Raw genomic sequence first — 19,595 nt, 5'->3', positions numbered from 1 at the left:
GTGAAGAGGTGTGATGAGAAGTGAGCTACCTTTAACATATGTTTTTTTGTTAAATGACCTATTTTTAAATACAGCTTAGTAAAAACAGTGGCTAAATGAGATCACTGCAGGGTTTTATATAACAAACAGAAAAAAACACAAAATAGTTGACTTCTGTAACTTCATACTTGTATATATATTATGCATTCTTACAGCTGTATCACAATTTTTTTCTTAAAATCTTACTTATTCATGAAATATTGCTGCTTTGGCTTCCAAAGAAAAGTAATTGTGCATTAAAAAGGTTCACCAGTATCAGTTACATTCAGCACTGCCAGAAATAGGAAAAGTGGAATCACAGAATCCCAGGTTGGGAGGGACCTCAAGGATCATCAGGTCCAACCCTCCTAGGCAAAGATGTTCCAGCACCCTGTCCAGCTGAATCTTGACAGTGTCTGGGAGTCCAACACTTCCCTGAGAAGCTTATTGCAGTGGCTGATTAGTGACAGCATTTCCTCTTGTGTCCAGTTGGAATCTCCCCAGGAGTAACTTGTGCCCGTATGGCAAATTTGGAGTTGTCCTTCCAAATCCCAAGACTAAAGTTGTGAAGTTGATGGGGTTTGCCATTTAGTTTCTGAGACTTTAGGACACATCTAGCTTCTGTCTTTTCTCTGCAACTTGAAAAGAGTTACAACAATTTTAGCTTTGGATTCTTACCAAAAGCTGAGAATTTCCTTATTCAATTTCTTCAGTATTTTTATTGAACGTCAAAGTTTTAAACAAAACCGAGTGTGTCGTAACTCTACCACAGGTAATTATGTGCACACCAGGAACCTGTGGCAAAGTCACCTGCCTGGGCACTTGAAAAAGTTTGTTGATGTAGCAGCACTGCCCAGAGCTGCTGACAGGATATCGTTACATATGCTTGCTCATTTACTACTGGTTTTGGGACGTGGCTTTCCAACCCTAGTGCAACTCCCAGCTTTGTATCAGCATTTTCTAGTGCAACATGCTGGCATTCCGGTGTGAATGGACAGGAAAGGAGTAGCTTCCTTGTGAGATTGAGAAAAGCCTCAGAGAACACCCCTTTGCTGTTAGGCAAGGAGTTTACATTCTGGAATGCTCTCCGGGCAATTAAACTGTTATAACCACTTTTGCGGTGTTGGGGTTGGTTCCCTTTGCGGCGGCGCAGCGATGCTGGCTGGAAGTCACACCACATCCCTAAGGGGCTTCGAGGAAGTGCTTGTTCGAAGGGGTTAGCGAATCCCTTCAGTGCCGGAGTCCCGTCCCTGGGAAGGGACCAGGCAAGCGGCGGCCTCCCCAGGGCTCTTCCCCCGGCTGAAGCCGGCCCGGCCTGGACGCGGACTCCAACTTCTCTCCCCGCCCGGGCATCGCGCCCCGGCCGCTCCCCGCTTTCAGCCGCTCGGAGTTTCCTTCCTCCGCTCCCCCCGTGCGGAGCGGCCTTCCCCCGCGGGCCCCCTCTTCCGGCTATTGCCGGCGTTCCCTCCGCCCCGGTCACACGCGGTCCCCGGCCAGCGAGCGCCCGGCCCCGCTGGGTTTTGTTCCTAACTCCGCCTCGGCACTTCTCTCGCCACCCTCCCCGCTAGTCCCCTCCCTAGCCCCGTCTCAGCCCCTGCGCTAGCCGGCAGTCCCCTCCCACGGCCGCGTTCATTTCATACCAACTCTCATTCCTCGCATTCCTCGCTTCCTCCTTTCAAACTCCAGGGGAAATAAAAACCCTCCCTTTTCCTTCCGAACTCCTGCCCCACCGCGGCCGCCGCTGCCGCCGACCGCTCCCGCGCTCCTCAGGTGAGTGCGCGCTTTGTGCCTCCGCTCCGCGCCCCCCCCCGGACACCCGGCCGGCAGGAGCGCCCGGCCCGGTATTGTTCTGGCCGTCCCCGGCGCTGCGGACCGAGGGAAGGGCAGCCCCGAGGGCCCCCCCGGTCCCAGAGCCGCGCCGGGCGCCGCCGGGGCTCCCCGGCAACTTTTCCGTTTCTCCGCGGCCCGGCGGCGGCGGTGCGGAGCGCCGAGCTGACCCGCCCGCGCCCCCCGCCCAAGCCCCCGCTCCCTCCCCTGCGGGCTCGGGGGTGGGGATCGGGCGGGAGCGAGGGGCAGGCGCGCAGGAGCGGCCGTCGTCTGCTCTTTTGGCAGAAGGTCCTGGAGCAGAAGGAGGAGTTGGAGCGGGGCTGCGCTGCCCCTGCGCAACAACGGCCGCTCTCGCCTTGCTCAGGTCAGGACGCGCTGTTTCACGACCATCGCTTTCGCGCGAGGTGAAGGGGTGCGGATGTGTGTGGGAGACAGGGTGTAAAGGCGGGGGGGGGGTGTTTGGAGCCGATCATGTGCGGCAGCGGAGGCACAGCCATACAAAGGAAGCGATAGGAACATCCTCAATGGAGGCTCCGGCGCGTTCCCCCGTCGGCGAGGGGCTGCCGGCGCTGGGACTTGGGCAACTCGGTCGCTTGTGGCATCGGCCGAAAACTGCTAACACTTCTAATGGGGAAAAAATAAGCTTCTGGGCCTCTTGTAGAGCTCTTCTTGGGAAGGGTGGAGAGGAGGATCACTACTCCCTGTAATAAATTGTGATGTAAGTTACGGAGAAAAGCAAACAAACGAAAATCGTAAGCAAACCCATCCGTGAGAAGGCGTGTGGGTTGTTACAGGGCATTTACCAAAGATGAGAAATGCTGTTTTCCCAGAGCAGTTAGTTATTCGAAAGTTAGAGTTGAGTTTTGATGGCATGCCTCTGGAAAGGATTTAAATTGAAAACAAAAGTAAAGCCACCCAAAAAATGCCAACCGAACAAAAAAGCCAAACAAAAATCTTCCCCAAGTAATTTTTCATGTAGGTAATTCCGCTTAAACAATTGCTTGCATGGGATGCTAAAGATGAGGCTTTTTTTGTAGAAGGGGAGTGAGTGTAGCTCAGTGTATTTTAAAGACTTCTGTGAGGTACTTCATGGTGAATGGTCATATATGTTGAAGCAAACAAACAAAAAGAACTCAAAAAAAGAGCTCAAACAAAAAGAAACCACCAAGCCAACCAAAACCAACCACAACTGATCTGCCGTTTTTTGTTTAACCTGAAGTTACGTTCGTGCTACTTTCTAACCTTAGAAGTTAAGTTCGGCAAATCCTCTACAAATAAACAACGCAAGGCACTTTTCAAGTGCAGGGGCTGGGTGGGAGGGGAGAAGACTTGGGGGTTGTTTTGTGGTGGTTTTTTGTCTTGTTTCCTATTACCCAGAACAGATCGGCTTCCCCTAGTTTTGATTGCACTGTATGCAAGTGAGCAGAGCATTCGTTCATCTGTCTGTCCATCTGTCTGTGTAGATGTAAGAGGTTTTATTGTTCTTCTACAGAGCGAAGTGGGCAGTAGGACATGGCAGAGGGTAACATGGAGGAACAGAACAAGGGGGATAACAGACTGGGAATGTGACAAGTGCTAAGTCCGGGTTGAAGCTGCTGTTCTGTCACCTGTGCAGTTAACACCTTTTGGTCTTGGTACCTTTTTCTGATGACAGAGAAGAACCTGGATCCTGCTGTAGTTAATACAGTGGGGGTTATTTATCGCGGCTGTTGGATGCTGATGGACTCTAGGGTTTTCTTTGGAACTTGTGATAGCAGAACCAAGGGCAACCAGCCAGGATGCAGTGACCTTACAGGGTTTTCCTAAATCCCAGTCTGGATAGTTCCCTCAACTCGAGCATGTGACAAAGTCTATCATCTCTAAACTGGACAGTCGGCTCCTTGTTCATATCCTCTTGGAGGTGATCTTGGGAGCAGTTATTGTGCATGAGAGTGAGCATTAGAAATTTCTCCACTGTCCTGGCTCCTGCTACATCTTTTGGCTTTTTAAAATGAATTTTACTGATTGCTGTGAAGTATTTTAGGTTATTGCCGTGATAAGCGCTGTAATGTTAGCGTATTACGGAACGACCATGGGAAAACTGTGTGAAAATAGTACTGTCACGCTCTGAAGAGAAAAAGGGCTCCATGCTGCCAAATTTTCCTTGTGATTTAAAATCAAATCACAGTTGCTGTTGGTTTTCTTACTCAGGTATTTGCTTCACAGAACTCGAATACAGTGAGTAAAGTTTTGAGAAGGTTGCTGAGAACGACAGTTTCCAGTAGGTGCTGCTGGGATCTGTTTGGAGCAGCATTATGCTCGTTCACAGCTTTCGTTCCTCAGCATTATATGTCTTTTTCTGATTGTACCTTTCAGTTCTTGGTTCCGTCACAGCGTAACTCAAGGGATGGGTCCACAAAGACTTCAGGCTGCCGCTGTTGTAGGTAGAACCTGTCTGCACAGCCTCAAACTGTCCATATTTGCCACACTTCTTTCCTTTGTCACTGGCATGGGTATTGGCACTGCTGTTTACGGACCCAGCCAGGGGGATGATCAGCCAGCTCTGTTCTCCAGTCTAGTTAATCGTGTGGTCACATACATGCTGGTGTGTTTGGAGAAGTTAGTGCAACGACAAGGGGATGGGCAATGGGGAAGAATGGACATTTCCTCAGCAATATTGCCATCTTTTCACACCTTAAATAGTTCCTTGGACCATGCCTGTGGTTGCTCCTGTGATAATGAAATTATTTTTCTGTCTTATCTGGCCATGGCTGTATCTTAAGAAAGCAAAAATTCACTGTTGCTTTCCTTTAAAGATCTGTTATGCTTTCCCTATAGCTCCGAGTTGTCTTTTGCTCACTTGCTTGGTTTTTGTTGTGTCCCTTGCCCTCTGTGCCCAGCCCCTTCCCCAAATGCTGTGCAGTGGATCTTCAGTAATGTTTTTGGGCAAGTTTTCCATTGCCCAGTGTACTTCATTATCAGAAAAGTTCTTTTGCTCTCCTGCCTTGGTGTGTATTTCTGTGAAACAATTACTCTCTGTATTTGCACCTTCCAGATTCTTACAAGCTACTAATGAGACTAAACATTATTATTCTAAGCCTATTCTATTGTTCTAAGCCTAACGATTGTCTTTTATAGTCTTCAGTTTATCTCTGTTACTTTTGCAGAATGAGATCTGATATTCCACATGTTGGAGGTGATTCATCTCTGTTGCCTGGAGTGATAGCTGAGCATAAGCAGACAAAAGTTACATTGGTCATTCTGTAGAAGCATTTGCTTTGCAGACAACTGTCATTTATTCAGCATTCTCACTCTTGCATGTCTTTAGCTTCTGCTTCTGGCAGGGCTTTTTCCTTTATTTATCTCTTTTTTTCATTGTTTGTTTCATTGTTTATTCAGTTTCTTTGTGTTGCTATTTCCGCATGGTCTTATTTGTCCCCCTTCCTTCTCTTGTTTGTTTTTGAGCTGTCTAAATCCCTTTGAGTGTTTCTATTCACTGGTGCTTGTAAACTTCATTCTGTATCACCTGCAAGTTTCATTGCATTCCCTTTATTCAGTCTTAGGTTTCTAAGATGGTTAGAGAAAACTGGACTGGTACTGATCCCTGAAGCAGCCCAGTGGATGCCCCCTGTGCCTTTTGGTTCCATTGGTATATGTAATTACATTTAGGTTTTGAATCTGGTTATTTTCTAATAATATGATCAATACTCTCCAAAGCCAATTTGAAGTAATTTTTCAGCTATGATTTCCTTGGAGAATAGTAAATGCTGTTCTAAATCTAAACCTATCACATCATGCACTGTATCCTTTTTGTTCCTGAACTTTGTGGAAATTCTGTCTTACTTTGAAGAACAACCAAATTTATCAAGATTCACGGTAGTTTATGCTCCTTTCTCCAACTTCTGTCTTATGCCTACTGCCATGCTAAATAAATAGCCAACATGTCTTGTAGAGCTTTGTAAAAAGTCAAGAATTAGCATGCATGGAGCTCATTAAAAGATGTGAGACTAGAAATTAGGAGTTTTGGGGGATTTGGAGGTGGTGGGTTTGGTTCTTGTGGGATTTTTTTGTTTGTTTTGGGGTTTTTTGGGAGCTTCTGAGTGGTGTTTGGGTTTTTTTGGTGGGTTTTTTTTTGTGGCATGTGTGTGTGTTTTTTGTTGGTGTTGTTTGGTTTTAGGTGGGTTTTATTGTTGTTGTTCCTGCCCCTTGGGTCCTCCTTTTTCTGGAGATGATGCAGTCACTCCCCTTTGTTTTTAACACCATATGAATTAGAGTTTTCCTGCTAGGGAGGGGCAGGTTTTCCAGTTCCTGGTGCCACTGGCTGAGTCACTAGCTCTGTTTTTCTGTTCCATTGTAGGCTTATAATTACCTTGTTCTTACCTTCATTAAAGTATGATTGCCAAAGGGTAGGTATTTTACTTTGCTGTACTTCTGAGACATGAGTGCCAGTGGCTTTCAGAGCCTACATACAAGCCTTTGAAGGATCTGCTTTGCTGTTGCCAAAGAGAAAATAAATTAGGGTAGTCCTCAAAGTGCCTCCCTTCAAACAGCATTAATGACAGATGTCCAGGCAAAGTCTAATCTCTTGTAACCAGAACTACTTTTAAGTGAAGGAGGAAGAGTCAAGAGAGCACTGAGCCTGTGTATGCTGAAATGGAAAGGAAGGATTTGCTGATGTATTTTCATTTTACTTGATCATACTTCTTCATAGAAAGTCTTTGAAATAAGGCTCACTGATACCAGATTAGCAGGATTTAGAGAGGTTCTCCTGGTTTGAAAATCCTGTCAGTTTAGGGAAAAAGCCAGGTGTAAACCAGAGGTTTGCGTAAGAAGGTTTTCTTCCAAGTACCTGCTCTTTGGCTTATTTTTATAAAAATAAGTAAAACCCTATTGGTTTCCCCACCCCCATTTTGTGAAGGATCTACATGAACAGAAGAAAATGACTGTGCAGGAGAAACAGTGTAAGTCGCTATTTCTATTCACCCAGTAAGCTAACTGAAAAATAGAGAAGGAGCTACCTTTTTACCACGCTTTTTGGTCACAGGTGTTGTTTGTAAGAGCGCATTGTAAAAACTGCAGTCAAGTTGGTTGTTAGCTGTGTCCCTTTAAGAATCTAGTTTTGCTTGGCTAGCTGCCCTTGTTCTCCTGTAGATTAATCCAGCAGAAGGTATATAACCTGTTGACCTTCCTGGCAAGAAGGGTCTGGAAGGGCAAAGAGATAAATCAGTGGCTTTTTTGCTTTCCTGTAGTATCCGGGGGCCTGTGGTTTTCAGGTTTTGTCATTTCTTTCTCTTTTTTTTTGCTTAGTGATTCCAATTTGAGGGTTGCGGTTGTACTTGCAATTTGCAGGTTCTCATAATCCCTGTATGTTCAGCAGTTTGGATAGGATATGTTTATGCCACAATTGAGAGGGAAGAGTTCTGAGCTCAAAATTACACTAGTACAAGTTGAGGGTGGCTTTACTGTCTCTTTTGTCAAAGTGGTAGGAGAACTGGTGTCTGGCTAAATCGGCTGTTGTCTGTTTGTGAGGGTATCTTAGATAAAAGCAAATCTGGTGGTCTTTCCTCAGTGTAAGCCCTCAGGAAGTGATCATCTTAGTGTAAGCAGTGAATGTTCGCCTTATAGATGTTCTAGGTGGAGTGTGTATTCAAACTGAGTTGGAATAGCCCAAGAGGGTGAAGCTTGATTGGTAGGCATGAGTAGGATTCATTCATACGATGCAGATGTTTCATGGTTGTTCTTTACTTAGGCATTTGCTTAGCAAAAGTATCAAACACCTGTAAGCTCCTAACTCTACCAAAATCCAGGCACATGCTTAATTGGTTGCTTGACTTGAGGTCCCTTCTGTATACCTGTTCTGACAGTTTATGGTTTGCTTTTGTTTTGAGGTGTTAGTGAGGGGCTTAGCCCTGGCCGAATAGGTTGTGACCACAACATAGACTGCCTGCAAGCACTGCAGATGCAGAAATCTGACTGTGTACCTGAGCTGTTGTGGTCAGTGCTTCTGTATGTGTACTGTTGCAAATCTCTTAGCTCAGGTTCAGCTGTTTCTTTTCTTGAAGTCTGGCTATAGTCTTGGACTTGAAAATTTTCACTGCTTTGGATGAGATTTGGAAACATCTGTCTTCTGTCTGAGTTCTTGTGGCATTTTGGTGTCATGGGAAGCTAAGTGTGTCACAGTTCTGAGGGGTTTTTTGGGACATCTACCCTCGAGTCCTAGTCAAGAGGTTGAGAGATGTCATGAACAGGAGGGAGGATTAGGAAATAAGAATTCAATTTGGGTACCATAAAATGGGCATTATGAATGTCTCAATTTCCCGTTACTGGTAAGGAAAGGCTCAAAAGATGCCCAGTTTCCAGACTAAAACCGTGAGCCCTTCTGAAGTTATACCACTCGCAATTGCAAATCACTTTTAAAGTTCACCTTTTCTTGTCCCGAAATTCTTGTCTGGATTTTGCCCACAGTCTGATTTTGTCATTGGGTGGTTTGCTTCGGTGGTTCACTTTGTGCTATAGTTTTTTCTATAGGTAAATTGGAGGCTTTGAGTCTGGTGGGATTTTTCAGAACAACTGGCTTTCAGTGAGTTAGGAGCATGGCTTTTTTAAGTTGACATTAGAGGTTCCCTCTCCTTTAATAATGAGGCAAATAATATTCTTTGGGAAAATACTATTATTTATTTCTGTTTCTAGCTTGGTTTGGTAAGACTCAAGTCATTTTAATCTGTCAGTGTCTACCCCTGTCTGTACTTCAAGGGACAGCTGTGATTTAAACGTTAGCTGATACGGCTGGTGATTCTGTGGTAGAAAAGAGACGGGATTACTGGACTTTCTCCTGGTTTGGTGCTTTCTAACCAGGTCCGTGCTTGTTGAACAATGCCTCCTGATGACTGCTGCTGCTAGCACAAGGTTGGGTAACCATTTTCACCCTGCCACAACCTTCATTGGTTTAGGAAGCTTTGAAACGCATTCCCATGCGTGAGATAACGGTGCCGCCCCAGGAACTGCACTATTCCTTTGAGGTCTGGGGCCAGCCACTGTGTGGCTCAATCCCAGGACAACCTGGCAGTGTCAATCTCTGCTGCCTTTGCTGGCTTATTTTGCTCTCCCAGCTGAGATGTAGATCACGCAGTGATCATTTTGTCAGTCCAAGGCTGGTGGCCTTGTGATGTAACCTCTCTGTGGGAGTTGTGCATGAGTTGCCTGTATCTCAGGATCGATCCCCAGGTTGGCCACCCCTAGACTAGAGGGAGCAGAACCAGCGTTTGGGTTTTGTTGCTGGGTTGTGTATTTATTTTCTCCCCTCCTTAGGGCAGCAAGGCTCTGTGTGCTGTTTCCTTTATCAGAAATGTAATTGATTGGATGGTGTGCAAGGCCACACACAGCCTTATCTAATCACATACTGTTCGACTGCTTTATCCAGGGCTGCACTGATAGAAGTTCTCTGCTCTGCTTTTTTTGATCTACATCACTGTGCTGGACACTACATCCTCCCTCTGTTTCAGCCAGAGCTCAGCTACTGCAGTCATTTAAGAGTGGTGTTTTGCTTTGCTGGGGAGCTGGAGTACCTTCGGAACAGCAGCTGCTGCAGGCAGTTTCAGTGTAGCAAGCAGACCAAGCTTTCTTTTATGTAAGCTGGAGCCCAGGCTTATGTTGGGTAACATCTGAGGCCAGTAGTGCTTGTTTCTTTGTAAACCAGTCTTAGTGGTGAGATGGAGACAAAAATCTCACAGTGCAGCCTGTAGAGGTAATGATTATGTTCCCTTGCCCAATACACACATGGAAATAAAAGTCCTGTTTTCCTTGCCTAGTGCTGCTGCCTGTTAAGAGCTCTTGCTTCACCTGCGGCAAGAAAGACTTTTACTGGTTTTATTCACAGGATTAAGGAGAATTACCGTGGTAATGCTGGGTGCATGGAGATGTCCACAGAAGATAGCCAGCATTGCAGGAGGCCCAGGGAAAAACACGGGATTGTAGCCTGGTTCACCATTTGGCATAGTTGTTGCTGAGTGCTTGAGTGAAGCCCTCTCCAAAGGCTCAGTGAACTGCACCCACCCATCCCCACTAGCTGCTGAAGCTGAGTGGTGCTCCCTCCAGGCTGATTTCAGGATGGGAGCACAGCTCCTGAGGAGCCCAAGCAACCGGTTGCTGGCTGATGCTGCAAAAGTTCTGTTACCTTCCTAGGTGTAGTTCAGTGCTAATTGGTCTTGCTGCGGTTGCATCTTTATTTTGCTCTGTGGAGACCCTGTAAACACATTCATGACTTCTGTCCTTTCGTGCATGGGGGCTTTAACAGACCTTACTCATTGCTGAGTAGCTGCTTTCCCACCTTTTCCCTTTCCGGTGTGGTTTTTTTTCTTTTCCCTGCAGTCTTTGAGTTGCACCACCCCCTCGGAGCTACTCATCTACTGATTGCACTCATTCTTCTCTTTCAGAGGAACTGGGCTATTATTGTACTGGCTTGTTGAATTTCCCAGACTTCTTCCTTTGGTAAGTTTGAATGCTATCTTCCATCATAACTTGCGCAGTAGATTTTGTGGTATTTTGAGTTGTTGCTTTCCTAAACGCAAATCTCTTTGTATGACTGCATTGTGTAAGCGCATTTGTTGGCGTGCTGAGGATGGAAGTAACTGACTGATTGGTGCTGTTTCCAGGTTTTCTTATTGTCACAAACTATTCTAGAGTTGTGGTTTGAACAGCAGGATGTCTTCTCTTCTGACCAAAATCATTCTTTTCTGAAACTCTCTGCTGGTCATAAGTGAAGATGTTGTGATTCAGTGATACACTGGTGCTGTAGTAGCAGTATTAGGATCATGTTGCTAAGGTAGTGAATACCAGAATTGTTTTATTTTATTTACATTACAATGATATAAAGGAATACCTGTAATGGGAAGCAGTCCCTTCCCCCACAGCTTCCAGTTCCATTAAATAAGACCGAGGATAAAGGTACTTTCTCCCTCAAACTTGTTCACAGTGCAGCCAGCTCAGAAGCAGAAGGGGAATTGTTCTGCCAGACTCCACATGGCTGTGCTGGCAAGCGTTCCAGCCTGGGAGGGGTGAGTGAGCAGGGATTGTCTCTGGCTAGTGTGTCCTGCTCAGTTTCAATTCCAGCAGGAGAGGGGGTGACTATGGACTGGGGAGAGCCTTTTGAACAGAGCAGCTCTAAGAAAACTGAACAACTGGAGACAGCTGGCTGCGATTTTTCAAATCCTCAAGAAAGTATGATTTTGTGTTGAGCAGCTGCTACAAACGCATAAGGAGGAGCTGTTACCAGCAGTAATGACTGAGGGATTAATGTTAGAAAACAGATGTGTCAGGCCAGGGGATCTGTTAAAGATGTGCTCCCTGTCAGGGAGACCTCACTGAAGGGCTCTCCACAGCTGTCTAGCCCTGCAGGATTTCTGCATCTCAATGAGATACCATGAAAGGAAAGAGTTGGTGTTGAAATGACCAGCATCAGAACAGTTAAACTGAAGCTGCTGGAAAGCTGCTGGAGCTGAAAGATCTTTGCGCTTCCTCCATGCTTTTACTTTCCTCTGACCCAAAAGTCTGCTTTTTTTTTTTTACTCATTAAGAGATGGGCCATGGCAGAAAGAAGAACAAGGGCCAGGAGTGAATAAGAAACAGTTATTTGCATGGGTGTGTGTGTGTGTATGTGTGTGCGGTAAACATGAGAAGGAAGTAAAGTTACTGTGGAGTTGCAGGAGGTGGAAGTGCTGCGAATGGCTTATGTCTTTGATCCAGGGAGAGAATCCATGACTGGACCCCACAGAGAAAGGCTGTTAATCGTCTCGGTAAAATAAAAGTGCGATCAGAATAAGAACAACTGTAACGTACAATAACAGAAATACAAGAGCCAAAAAGTGGAGTGTAAGTTCAAACTGAGGGAATCTGAAGAGAACAGACACCAAGCCTGGGACCTGTGACAAAACTTCCTGTTACAAGAATAGGACAACATCCTCTGACTCCTCTGATCCTAAGAACTGTGCCTGGTGAGGAGATTCAGATGGGGATGGAACTGTATGAGCATGCCTGGGAACTGGGATGTCTGTTCAGTGATTTCAAAATCAAATTCCCTCCACATCAGAAGAAAACTTGGTGATTGCAAGCTCTGCCACAGGCAGAACTTAAAAAACCCGCAAAACAGTTTACAAGTACTAGAATATTACTGATAGTAGATTACTCAGCAATACAAATCACCATTAAATTTACCTGTTGGTAAAGCTGTTGGTGTATAGTTACTATTGGTTGACTGGGAAACCAGAAGCAAACTGAAAGCTAGATGCTAACTGAAAAATTTGTATTTTGATAAAATAGTTACTAATGAATATTATTCAAACTTTCCTTATGAATAACTCATTCAATATTAGCCTGTTTTTGAAAAATGCTGGTTTTAACCAGATTTCTTTTTCAATGTAAAGTGATTCCACTGATGCTTTTTCAATTTGCCATACTAATCATAGAATCATAGAAAAGTTAGGGTTGGAAAGGACCTCAAGATCATCTAGTTCCAACCCCCCTGCCATGGACAGGGACACCTCACACTAAACCATCCCACCCAAGGCTTCATCCAACCTGGCCTTGAACACCGCCAGGGATGGAGCGCTCACAACCTCCCTGGGCAACCGATTCCAGTGTCTCACCACCCTCACAGGAAAGAATTTCCTCCTTATATCCAATCTAATAAAGCCGTTTACCATAGAGTTTAGCCCCCAGCTTCTCTACAGTTTGCTTTGCTTAGTTTAATAAATAGCCACTTTGGCTACCAGGCAGTTCAGAGTTCAGATCAACAGTGCAGGAAACGGAAGGCCTGAAGCGTTCAGCCAACAAAGAGACCCACAGGCCAGCTAGTGCCGACCAGGGCTCCCAGTATTACACTCGTTGCTTCTGAGCACAGAGTGTTACCTGTGATTGCACATGGAGCTTACTATTTGAGCAACATTATTTAAGAAAACTTTGCAGGCTTTTTAAGCCCTTGGCGTCTTACTGAACTAGAGACATAGAGTTGTAAGGATTTCCTTGGTCATTTTGGCCTGTGGAATTTCTTTGGAAGTTATCAAAAAGAAGGCAAAAACCTTTGATTTTCCAGTCTGTAGCATTCCACTTTTCTCATCATCCAGCAAGAGTAGCTTTAGCACCAAGAAGGGAAAGAAGAATCAGGCCATGATAGTGTATTTCAGTGCCTGCTGACCTAGCTGTAGCTTGGGATAGGACTAGCATTGCTGCTCAAGGCGCAAAAAGTAAGAAGCATTAAAGAAAAAAAAAAGGTACCTGGTCACGTCAAGATTTGCGTAGTTTCTTCTCTCATGGCTCTTATGTTCCACACCACCCTTGATTTAAACCAGTGCGAGATACAGCTCACATATTGGCTCTTCCCTGAATGTACAAGTGACATTTGCTTAAGTCGTCACAACTTCTCTTTCATGTTTGGTGAAGGGAGTCTTGGGAGTTGACACTGAGCTGAATACATCATGTTTTCTTCACTTATTCGGAAGCTTGGATCAGAAAGGACCCAGAGTTTCCTTTGTCTCTAAAGGTGCTTGGTGCCGATGTGAAGCCTTGTAAATGTGACGAGGCACCAACTTTAGGACTGGGGGAAAGGGGATAGTTATGCTTCAGATATATTTGCTTTGTTTCCAGTGTAAGTGTACCATATTTAAATCACCTGCTAGGTATTCATCTGTGTAGGCATGGACATTAAGGAGATGAAAATAACTGGAATTATAATGGGTGCTTTTTACGGTTATGATGGCTATACTCCCTAGGAGATGACTTTGTCTATGTGAATGCATTGCTAGGAGATTTGTCGTGATAGCAGAGGTTGTAGCTTCTAGGGACCATGACTTCAGGAGTCATACAGTTGAGCAGTTACAGTTGTTTTCACTTGGTGAGGAGCCTGTTGGCTGTTAAGAGACTTACAGCTCCAAATGCAGGTAGCACTATGAATACCTTGCTCTCACACCTTAGCTTTCTTTCTGAACTCCTCCATTTCTCAGCCTCTTTCTGAACTCCAGCCATTTCTCACTTAGAATTAGTCTGTGCCTTGTATTTGTGGAGATTTTAATGTGCGTTAAATACAGAGGGTCTTGACAGCCCCCAGGGGCTAGGGATGCTTGGAGAAATGTCAAAAGAAGAATGGCTGTAACAGATAGCTTCTGTTTCTCCATCAGAGTACCCCTGTGAAAAGCTTACTCCTCTATAAGGAGTATTCCCTTATTCTTATTCCCGAACAAGACAGTCTCTTGAACACCTGTATAATTTTTTATTGAGCATCTGCCAGTGAAAGGGGATGTATTGGTGATAGATGCTTGGTGAAGGACGAAACTGTTATTGTTCATTTCTGGCCTCTTAAAGTCACACTGCCTGCTTTAGTGCCATTCACTGTATGCTTGGGATGTCTGTCCTGGTGGTATGAGTTCCCCTTTCTGCTTCCTCCACCTCCCACTTTACTCTTTCTTTCCATGCTCATTAGAACTGAAAACATATAGCATGGGCCAAGAGGACTGAAGTAACCTGGTGCAGGGACTGAAATGAATGGACAGACAGTGGTAGACCATGCCAGTGGTTCATGTGTTCAAAACATTATCACAGGAAATAACTTGCATATTTGGTTTTATAAATGTACGTGTGAAGCACTTGTTAAAGTGTTGCACCATGGTGTAAGAAGTATACTGTGTCTAGAAATTACTAAAATGATCAGTATTATCTTATTTCATTCCTGAGTTTTTGGTGGACATGTAAAATAGGTATCTGCTGCTGTCTAAAGTAATCAAGGAACAGCAAAACTGACAGCCAGTGTTAGTGTTGCCAACTCTTCAGAGCTTCAGCTTTTGGAATGATAAAATTCTTAATAATTACAGCTTTTATTAAAAAAAAGAATAGTCATTATGGTCTTGGAGAAGATTTTGTAAACAAGAAATCCAAAGAGAGGCTTAAAAAGGAGAGTGTGATGTAAAGGATTTTGAAGTCGATGTCAGAAAAGTTTCTGGAGCCATGAGCCCAGAATTTTTGAATGGATGGACCTGCTTTTCCCATTTACCAATAACAGCACAGATTTTGTTCTGGCTAGTTTTGTACATAGACCATGCCCAATTTTCTCTTCTGTCCTCCTTTACATTATCACTGTGATATTTCTGAGCTAGTCTGACTTGGCACGTCAGAGCTCTCTCTCTTTGCTCTTGTTCAGTACAGGTTTGATGATTCTGTTGCTCTTGCAAAAGCCAAACAAAAATCCTTATTCTGATTTTCTTGCTACCCAGCTCAATGTGGTGATTTTCAGGGAAGTTTTGAACTCTTTCACTGGATTCTCAAATGGTGGCTTGTGAGCATTCTTTGTAGCTCAGGTAACAAAACTATTAAAAAGGTAAATTAATGGTTTTGAGATTGAGGCAGGGGAATGATCCATGTCTTTAAAAGCCCTTTGTCTTTTGTATAGTTTACTGGAAGTGTCTGTATGGTCTGAAGTCCATACAGACTTTCTGAATGAGTGTTTTAGCAGCTCCCCTGAATGGCTTCAGCCTGCACTTTGGGAGTAGACTATAACTTCCTGTAGTTTTCAAAAGGTAGCAGCTGCCTCCTTAGTTTCAATAAGAAACCAGTTTCTGCTCCTGCCCAGTGGCAAATCTAATAGCCTGGGACTGATGAAACATGAGGGAGCAGCGAGCACTGAGAACTGATGGAATTTGCCCAAGGTCGATTTGAAGATGAGCAGTAAAAACAAGCTGAGCACTCGGGATTCTTGACCTGCAACCTAGTGCCTTTATGCTTTTACTCATGGTGCCTTCTGCTCCTGCCAGGATATAGTGCTGAGATTTGGGAGACATTGCATTAAACTGTCTGGCTCCAGAAACTGTTTTTTTGAAGTGCAACTGATCCTTGGGAAGAAGAAATGTCAGTGTTAAAAATGACACCGGCTACCAACTCTGATCCAGTGAAACAGTATCTAACAAAATTTCAGTGCTCAGTGATGACTACATAATTCATCACTGCTTTATTTTGTGTAGGCTTTCACACAGACTGAATCCCTGTATGCATGCTTCGGAAAGTTAAATAACAGTTAGATAGTGGCAGCAGAGGGAGAAAGAAATTAGAAGACAAAGACACAGGCAAGAACACGTAGTGTCTGAGGATTGGGAAGTGATGTTTGGTGAGACAAAGGGATACGGGAGCAGGCTGTTTTATAAGAAGGATTCGTAGAAAAGATTTTCATCTCAGCATAAAGAGAAATCAAGCATGGGGTTGCATTACCATTTAAGGTAAACTTGAAGTAAAACCCCTCCTCACAAGAGTTTTTTTTAAACTTTTTTTTCTTTTTATTTCCTTTTATTTCTTTTTTTTTTTTTTTTTTTTTCCTGCAGAGGAGAATTTGTAACTGACAGATGGGATGTGTTTGTCATCACAGGTTCCGAGTCTGCTTCTCCGTGTCGCACCTTGGAGTTTCTAGCTGGCACCATTACCTCCAACGAGTGGAGTTCTCCCACCTCCCCTGAGGGGAGCAACGACTCAGGGGGCAGTGAGGCCTTGGACAAACCTATTGACAATGACGCTGAGGGTGTTTGGAGTCCGGACATTGAGCAGAGCTTCCAGGAAGCGCTAGCCATCTACCCGCCATGTGGACGGCGGAAGATTATCTTGTCAGACGAAGGCAAGATGTATGGTAAGGAGAAAGGACATGTCACAGCACTCGAGGCACAATGCCCTGTGCAAGCCACTTGCTTTGTACCAAATGATGTTCTGAATGAACTCTGTTCTCTCAGGCATTTCTAAGTTCATGCAGTTGGTTGCTTCAAGTTGTATTTAGGAAAATTAGTGAAGATTTTAACATTCACAGATCAGAAAGAATTATAGATGTCTTTTTTAGGGGAGTATCAGTAAGTATCTCTGCTCATTTTCAGTAATAAGTATTACTGCTCATCTTCAATGAGTAACTCTAGTATCCCAGAGCTGGGCATGCTACTGAACTAATCTTTGGATAGATGGCATGTAATGGCTCTATGTTGTGACTAGGTCTATTTTTTATGGTATCTCTTGCTGTGGTCTCCAATATTCTTGTTATTCTGACAGCTAAAGTTCTGCATCTCTAGTGCCAAAAGGCAGAAGTTCAGCCCCTGAACTCCTGAATGGCTTTGCTGGTGGTGTGCAAACACCATTTTGTTAACTAGCTGTACTTTTCACATCTTAAGAGCAGAAGACGGATCTCTGGCTGCTCCCTTTCACTGTAGTTTGCCTTCATTGGGCCCTGGCATGAATGTCTTTCACCTATAGGTTGTTTCTCAGCTAGCTAGATAACTAGCCCTGAATGCAGAGAAGTGCTGGCTTGCAGCTGCAGCAGAAGTCAACTTTTTTGCGTGGTACACATGATTTTGAATTGGATTTTTGACCTATTTCTCAGTTAAATTTTTTCTCTTGATTTTTGTCTGTAAAAAAGCTGATCTCAGCTGGATTCACTAGTTCAGTGTTGGAATAAGCTACCTGGTACTTCTGTGACTTAAAAGCACACCAAAGGCTGAGAGTTCCCAATATTTGGTTAAAAGTCCCAAGGTGTCAAAACTGTTTTTCAAAGCACTAGCAAAGATGCCGAAGGCAGCCCTCTCCCTACCATGTCAGTGCTTAGGGGTTTTTTTACCTTTAAATTGAAATCTGTGTGTCTATGTGGGCCCCATCGTGGGAGCACCATGCCCTGAAGCTTCAGGTGGAGCACTTCACAAGTCATTCCACAGGTTTCTGTCCACCCATCGAGCCATTGTTCACTGAGCTAGTGAATAGATTGCTCTCACTATGGGGGCATGGGTGAGGTCTTGTTTACAGAACCTTATCTAGTATGGATGGTTTTACTGGGTACATACACCATTGTGTCTGAACACAGCAATATATGTTGACTAAGGCAGATCACCCTGAGGCTCAGCAGTTGTCAATATTCTTATGTAGAGATCAATTCCTGGTCTATGCCAGTACAAACGTTTTTGTGGTTGTGGACCAAGGAACTGATTCAGGTTAAAACCGAGAGCCACAAAAGGGGGGAAAAAAGTGAACTTGATTTTGAATAAGCCCCCTGATTTGTTTCACTGCCCAGCTGCACAACTGCTTGTGCCAGTACTGAGGGGCGGTATGAGGAAAAGGGGATGAGCAGCCTTGTTTGAAGTGAGGTTGGGACTGCTTCTTTCAGAAGCAGTATTTGCTTTGAAGTGTTACTCAAACGAATATATTACTTGAAGATCCTCTCCACAGTTATTAGGCATAGATGGGTGACACGGTCCTTGCTGCTGTCAGCTTGCAAAACTGGCTTGTTGCACTAATTTTCATAACAGGTGACTTTTAAAATAACTGGTGGAAAATCACAGCTGTGTTTTGAGGCTGCCTCAGTTCACTGGTGATTCTGCACGGTCCCTGAAGTGCTTCAGCTTTGGAATGAATGTTTGGAGCAAAAAGTAAAATGGACCAGAGGGATTTCGGTGAAAGAGTGAGAGCAAAAGTAAAAGCAAAGTAGAATGGACTGCTGAAGCCAGCAGGGCTGGGGCCTCACGTAGCATGGACTGGTGTTTAGTGGGAAGTCTCTAGTTAACTGGACTGGAGAGCTGCAGAAGGCCGGTCGCCCACTTGCAGTTTGAAAAGCTGAGGCTAGGCTCTGGGAGAAGGGAGCAGCTTTCCTGCAAGTCCTCCCCCACAACTCCAAACGGGACAGTGTCCCTGCTTGCCTTCGGTGCACCTGTTCCCAGCATGGATGGTTGGTTCGATGTGCTCCTGACACAACCCAAGGCACTGATTTATGCCCTCCTTTGCTTACTAGTCTCCAGGATTCACGCCAAGGAAGCGGGGCCCAGCCTGGGATCTATAGAAAGATATGACCAGGCAGGGAGAATAAATATAGTCCCTGATTTCATCTTCACCGCTTGTGAGCCAGCTCACGAACAGGACGAGCTCTGTGTGGAGCTGGCGCTGCCCCCAAGGGACAGTTGTTTAGCTGTCCCGTGACTGACTTGCAGAGTTTGCTACTGAGGGGTGAGGTGTTAGAGAGAAACGTATACACCCCTTTCCCTTGACAAAAGTTGAACCATTTCACTGTTCCCCACCGGTGCCCTTGCTGCTTTCTTTTCTTTCATTGTGTTTTCCCCTTCTGGATGTATTCCATTACTGGAGACAGCATCCTGACTGAATAAGCTCATTACACAGTCCTGCTCTCACTCTCCAGCAGTCTCTGCTTACCACCTACTTAAGGCATGAAAAACTGTCTTGTTGGATATGGGATGCTGTATTTTCTCCTAATCATTGTGTTGATATTAGAAGCAAGGAGGCTGGTATCTCCTGGCATCTTCACTAATGGTCTAGAGAAAGAAGAGGGAAAGAGCTTTGGACCTTCGTATAATTTGCATGGAGATGGTCGATAGTGCACGTCTCCCAGCACCACTGAGGACAGAGAAATAAAACGTAGTAACTAGCAAAGTGAATACTTTGACAAAACACTGTTGGAGCTTGGTTTACAGCTGAGGAAGTAAGAGCTTGGAAGAAAGGAGCTACTGCCTTAGCTGTCCAGCATTCCCTTTCACTGCACAACAAACATCTGACTTGGAGCACCTTTTCTCTAAGAGGAGCTAGAGCCAGTGGGTGTGTGTTAGATTGCAGCTCTGGAGGAGGCAGCAGTTTAGCAACTGTACAAATAGCTCAGCCATTTCTGTGCTGAGCAGGGTGGGGCAGGCAGCTGGGGGCAGTCATCTATCTCCCAGGCCGCACCATCTGTTGGTGAGCCAAAGCCCTGACACAGCTCATAGGAAATACTT

The 19,595-nt window shown here is 44.8% G+C and overlaps 1 protein-coding gene and 1 long non-coding RNA gene across 3 annotated transcripts in view; both read left to right on the top strand.

The window, feature by feature from the left end:
- The first annotated feature begins 1,698 nt into the window (after positions 1 to 1,698).
- On the top strand, positions 1,699 to 16,310 carry LOC136012112 (uncharacterized). Of its 2 annotated transcripts, XR_010611578.1 has the most exons (4): positions 1,699 to 1,788; positions 2,131 to 2,209; positions 10,257 to 10,311; positions 16,223 to 16,310. It is a non-coding gene; the product is annotated as an uncharacterized LOC136012112 (long non-coding RNA). The 2 variants fall into 2 exon arrangements; XR_010611577.1 differs by lacking the exon at positions 2,131 to 2,209.
- An 83-nt stretch (positions 16,311 to 16,393) lies between these two features.
- Positions 16,394 to 19,595, top strand: part of TEAD4 (TEA domain transcription factor 4) — a 40,481-nt gene continuing 37,279 nt past the window's right edge. The window contains exon 1 of the mRNA XM_065674921.1: positions 16,394 to 16,477. Coding sequence (XP_065530993.1) covers positions 16,471 to 16,477 — 7 coding nt within the window. The 5' untranslated portion in view covers positions 16,394 to 16,470. The remainder of the gene's footprint in view (positions 16,478 to 19,595) is intronic.

Source organism: Lathamus discolor, chromosome 1 (assembly GCF_037157495.1).
Source record: "Lathamus discolor isolate bLatDis1 chromosome 1, bLatDis1.hap1, whole genome shotgun sequence".
Classification (NCBI taxonomy): domain Eukaryota; kingdom Metazoa; phylum Chordata; class Aves; order Psittaciformes; family Psittacidae; genus Lathamus; species Lathamus discolor.
Note: the sequence above shows the minus strand (reverse complement) of the source record. Positions and strands in the feature narration are given on the sequence as shown.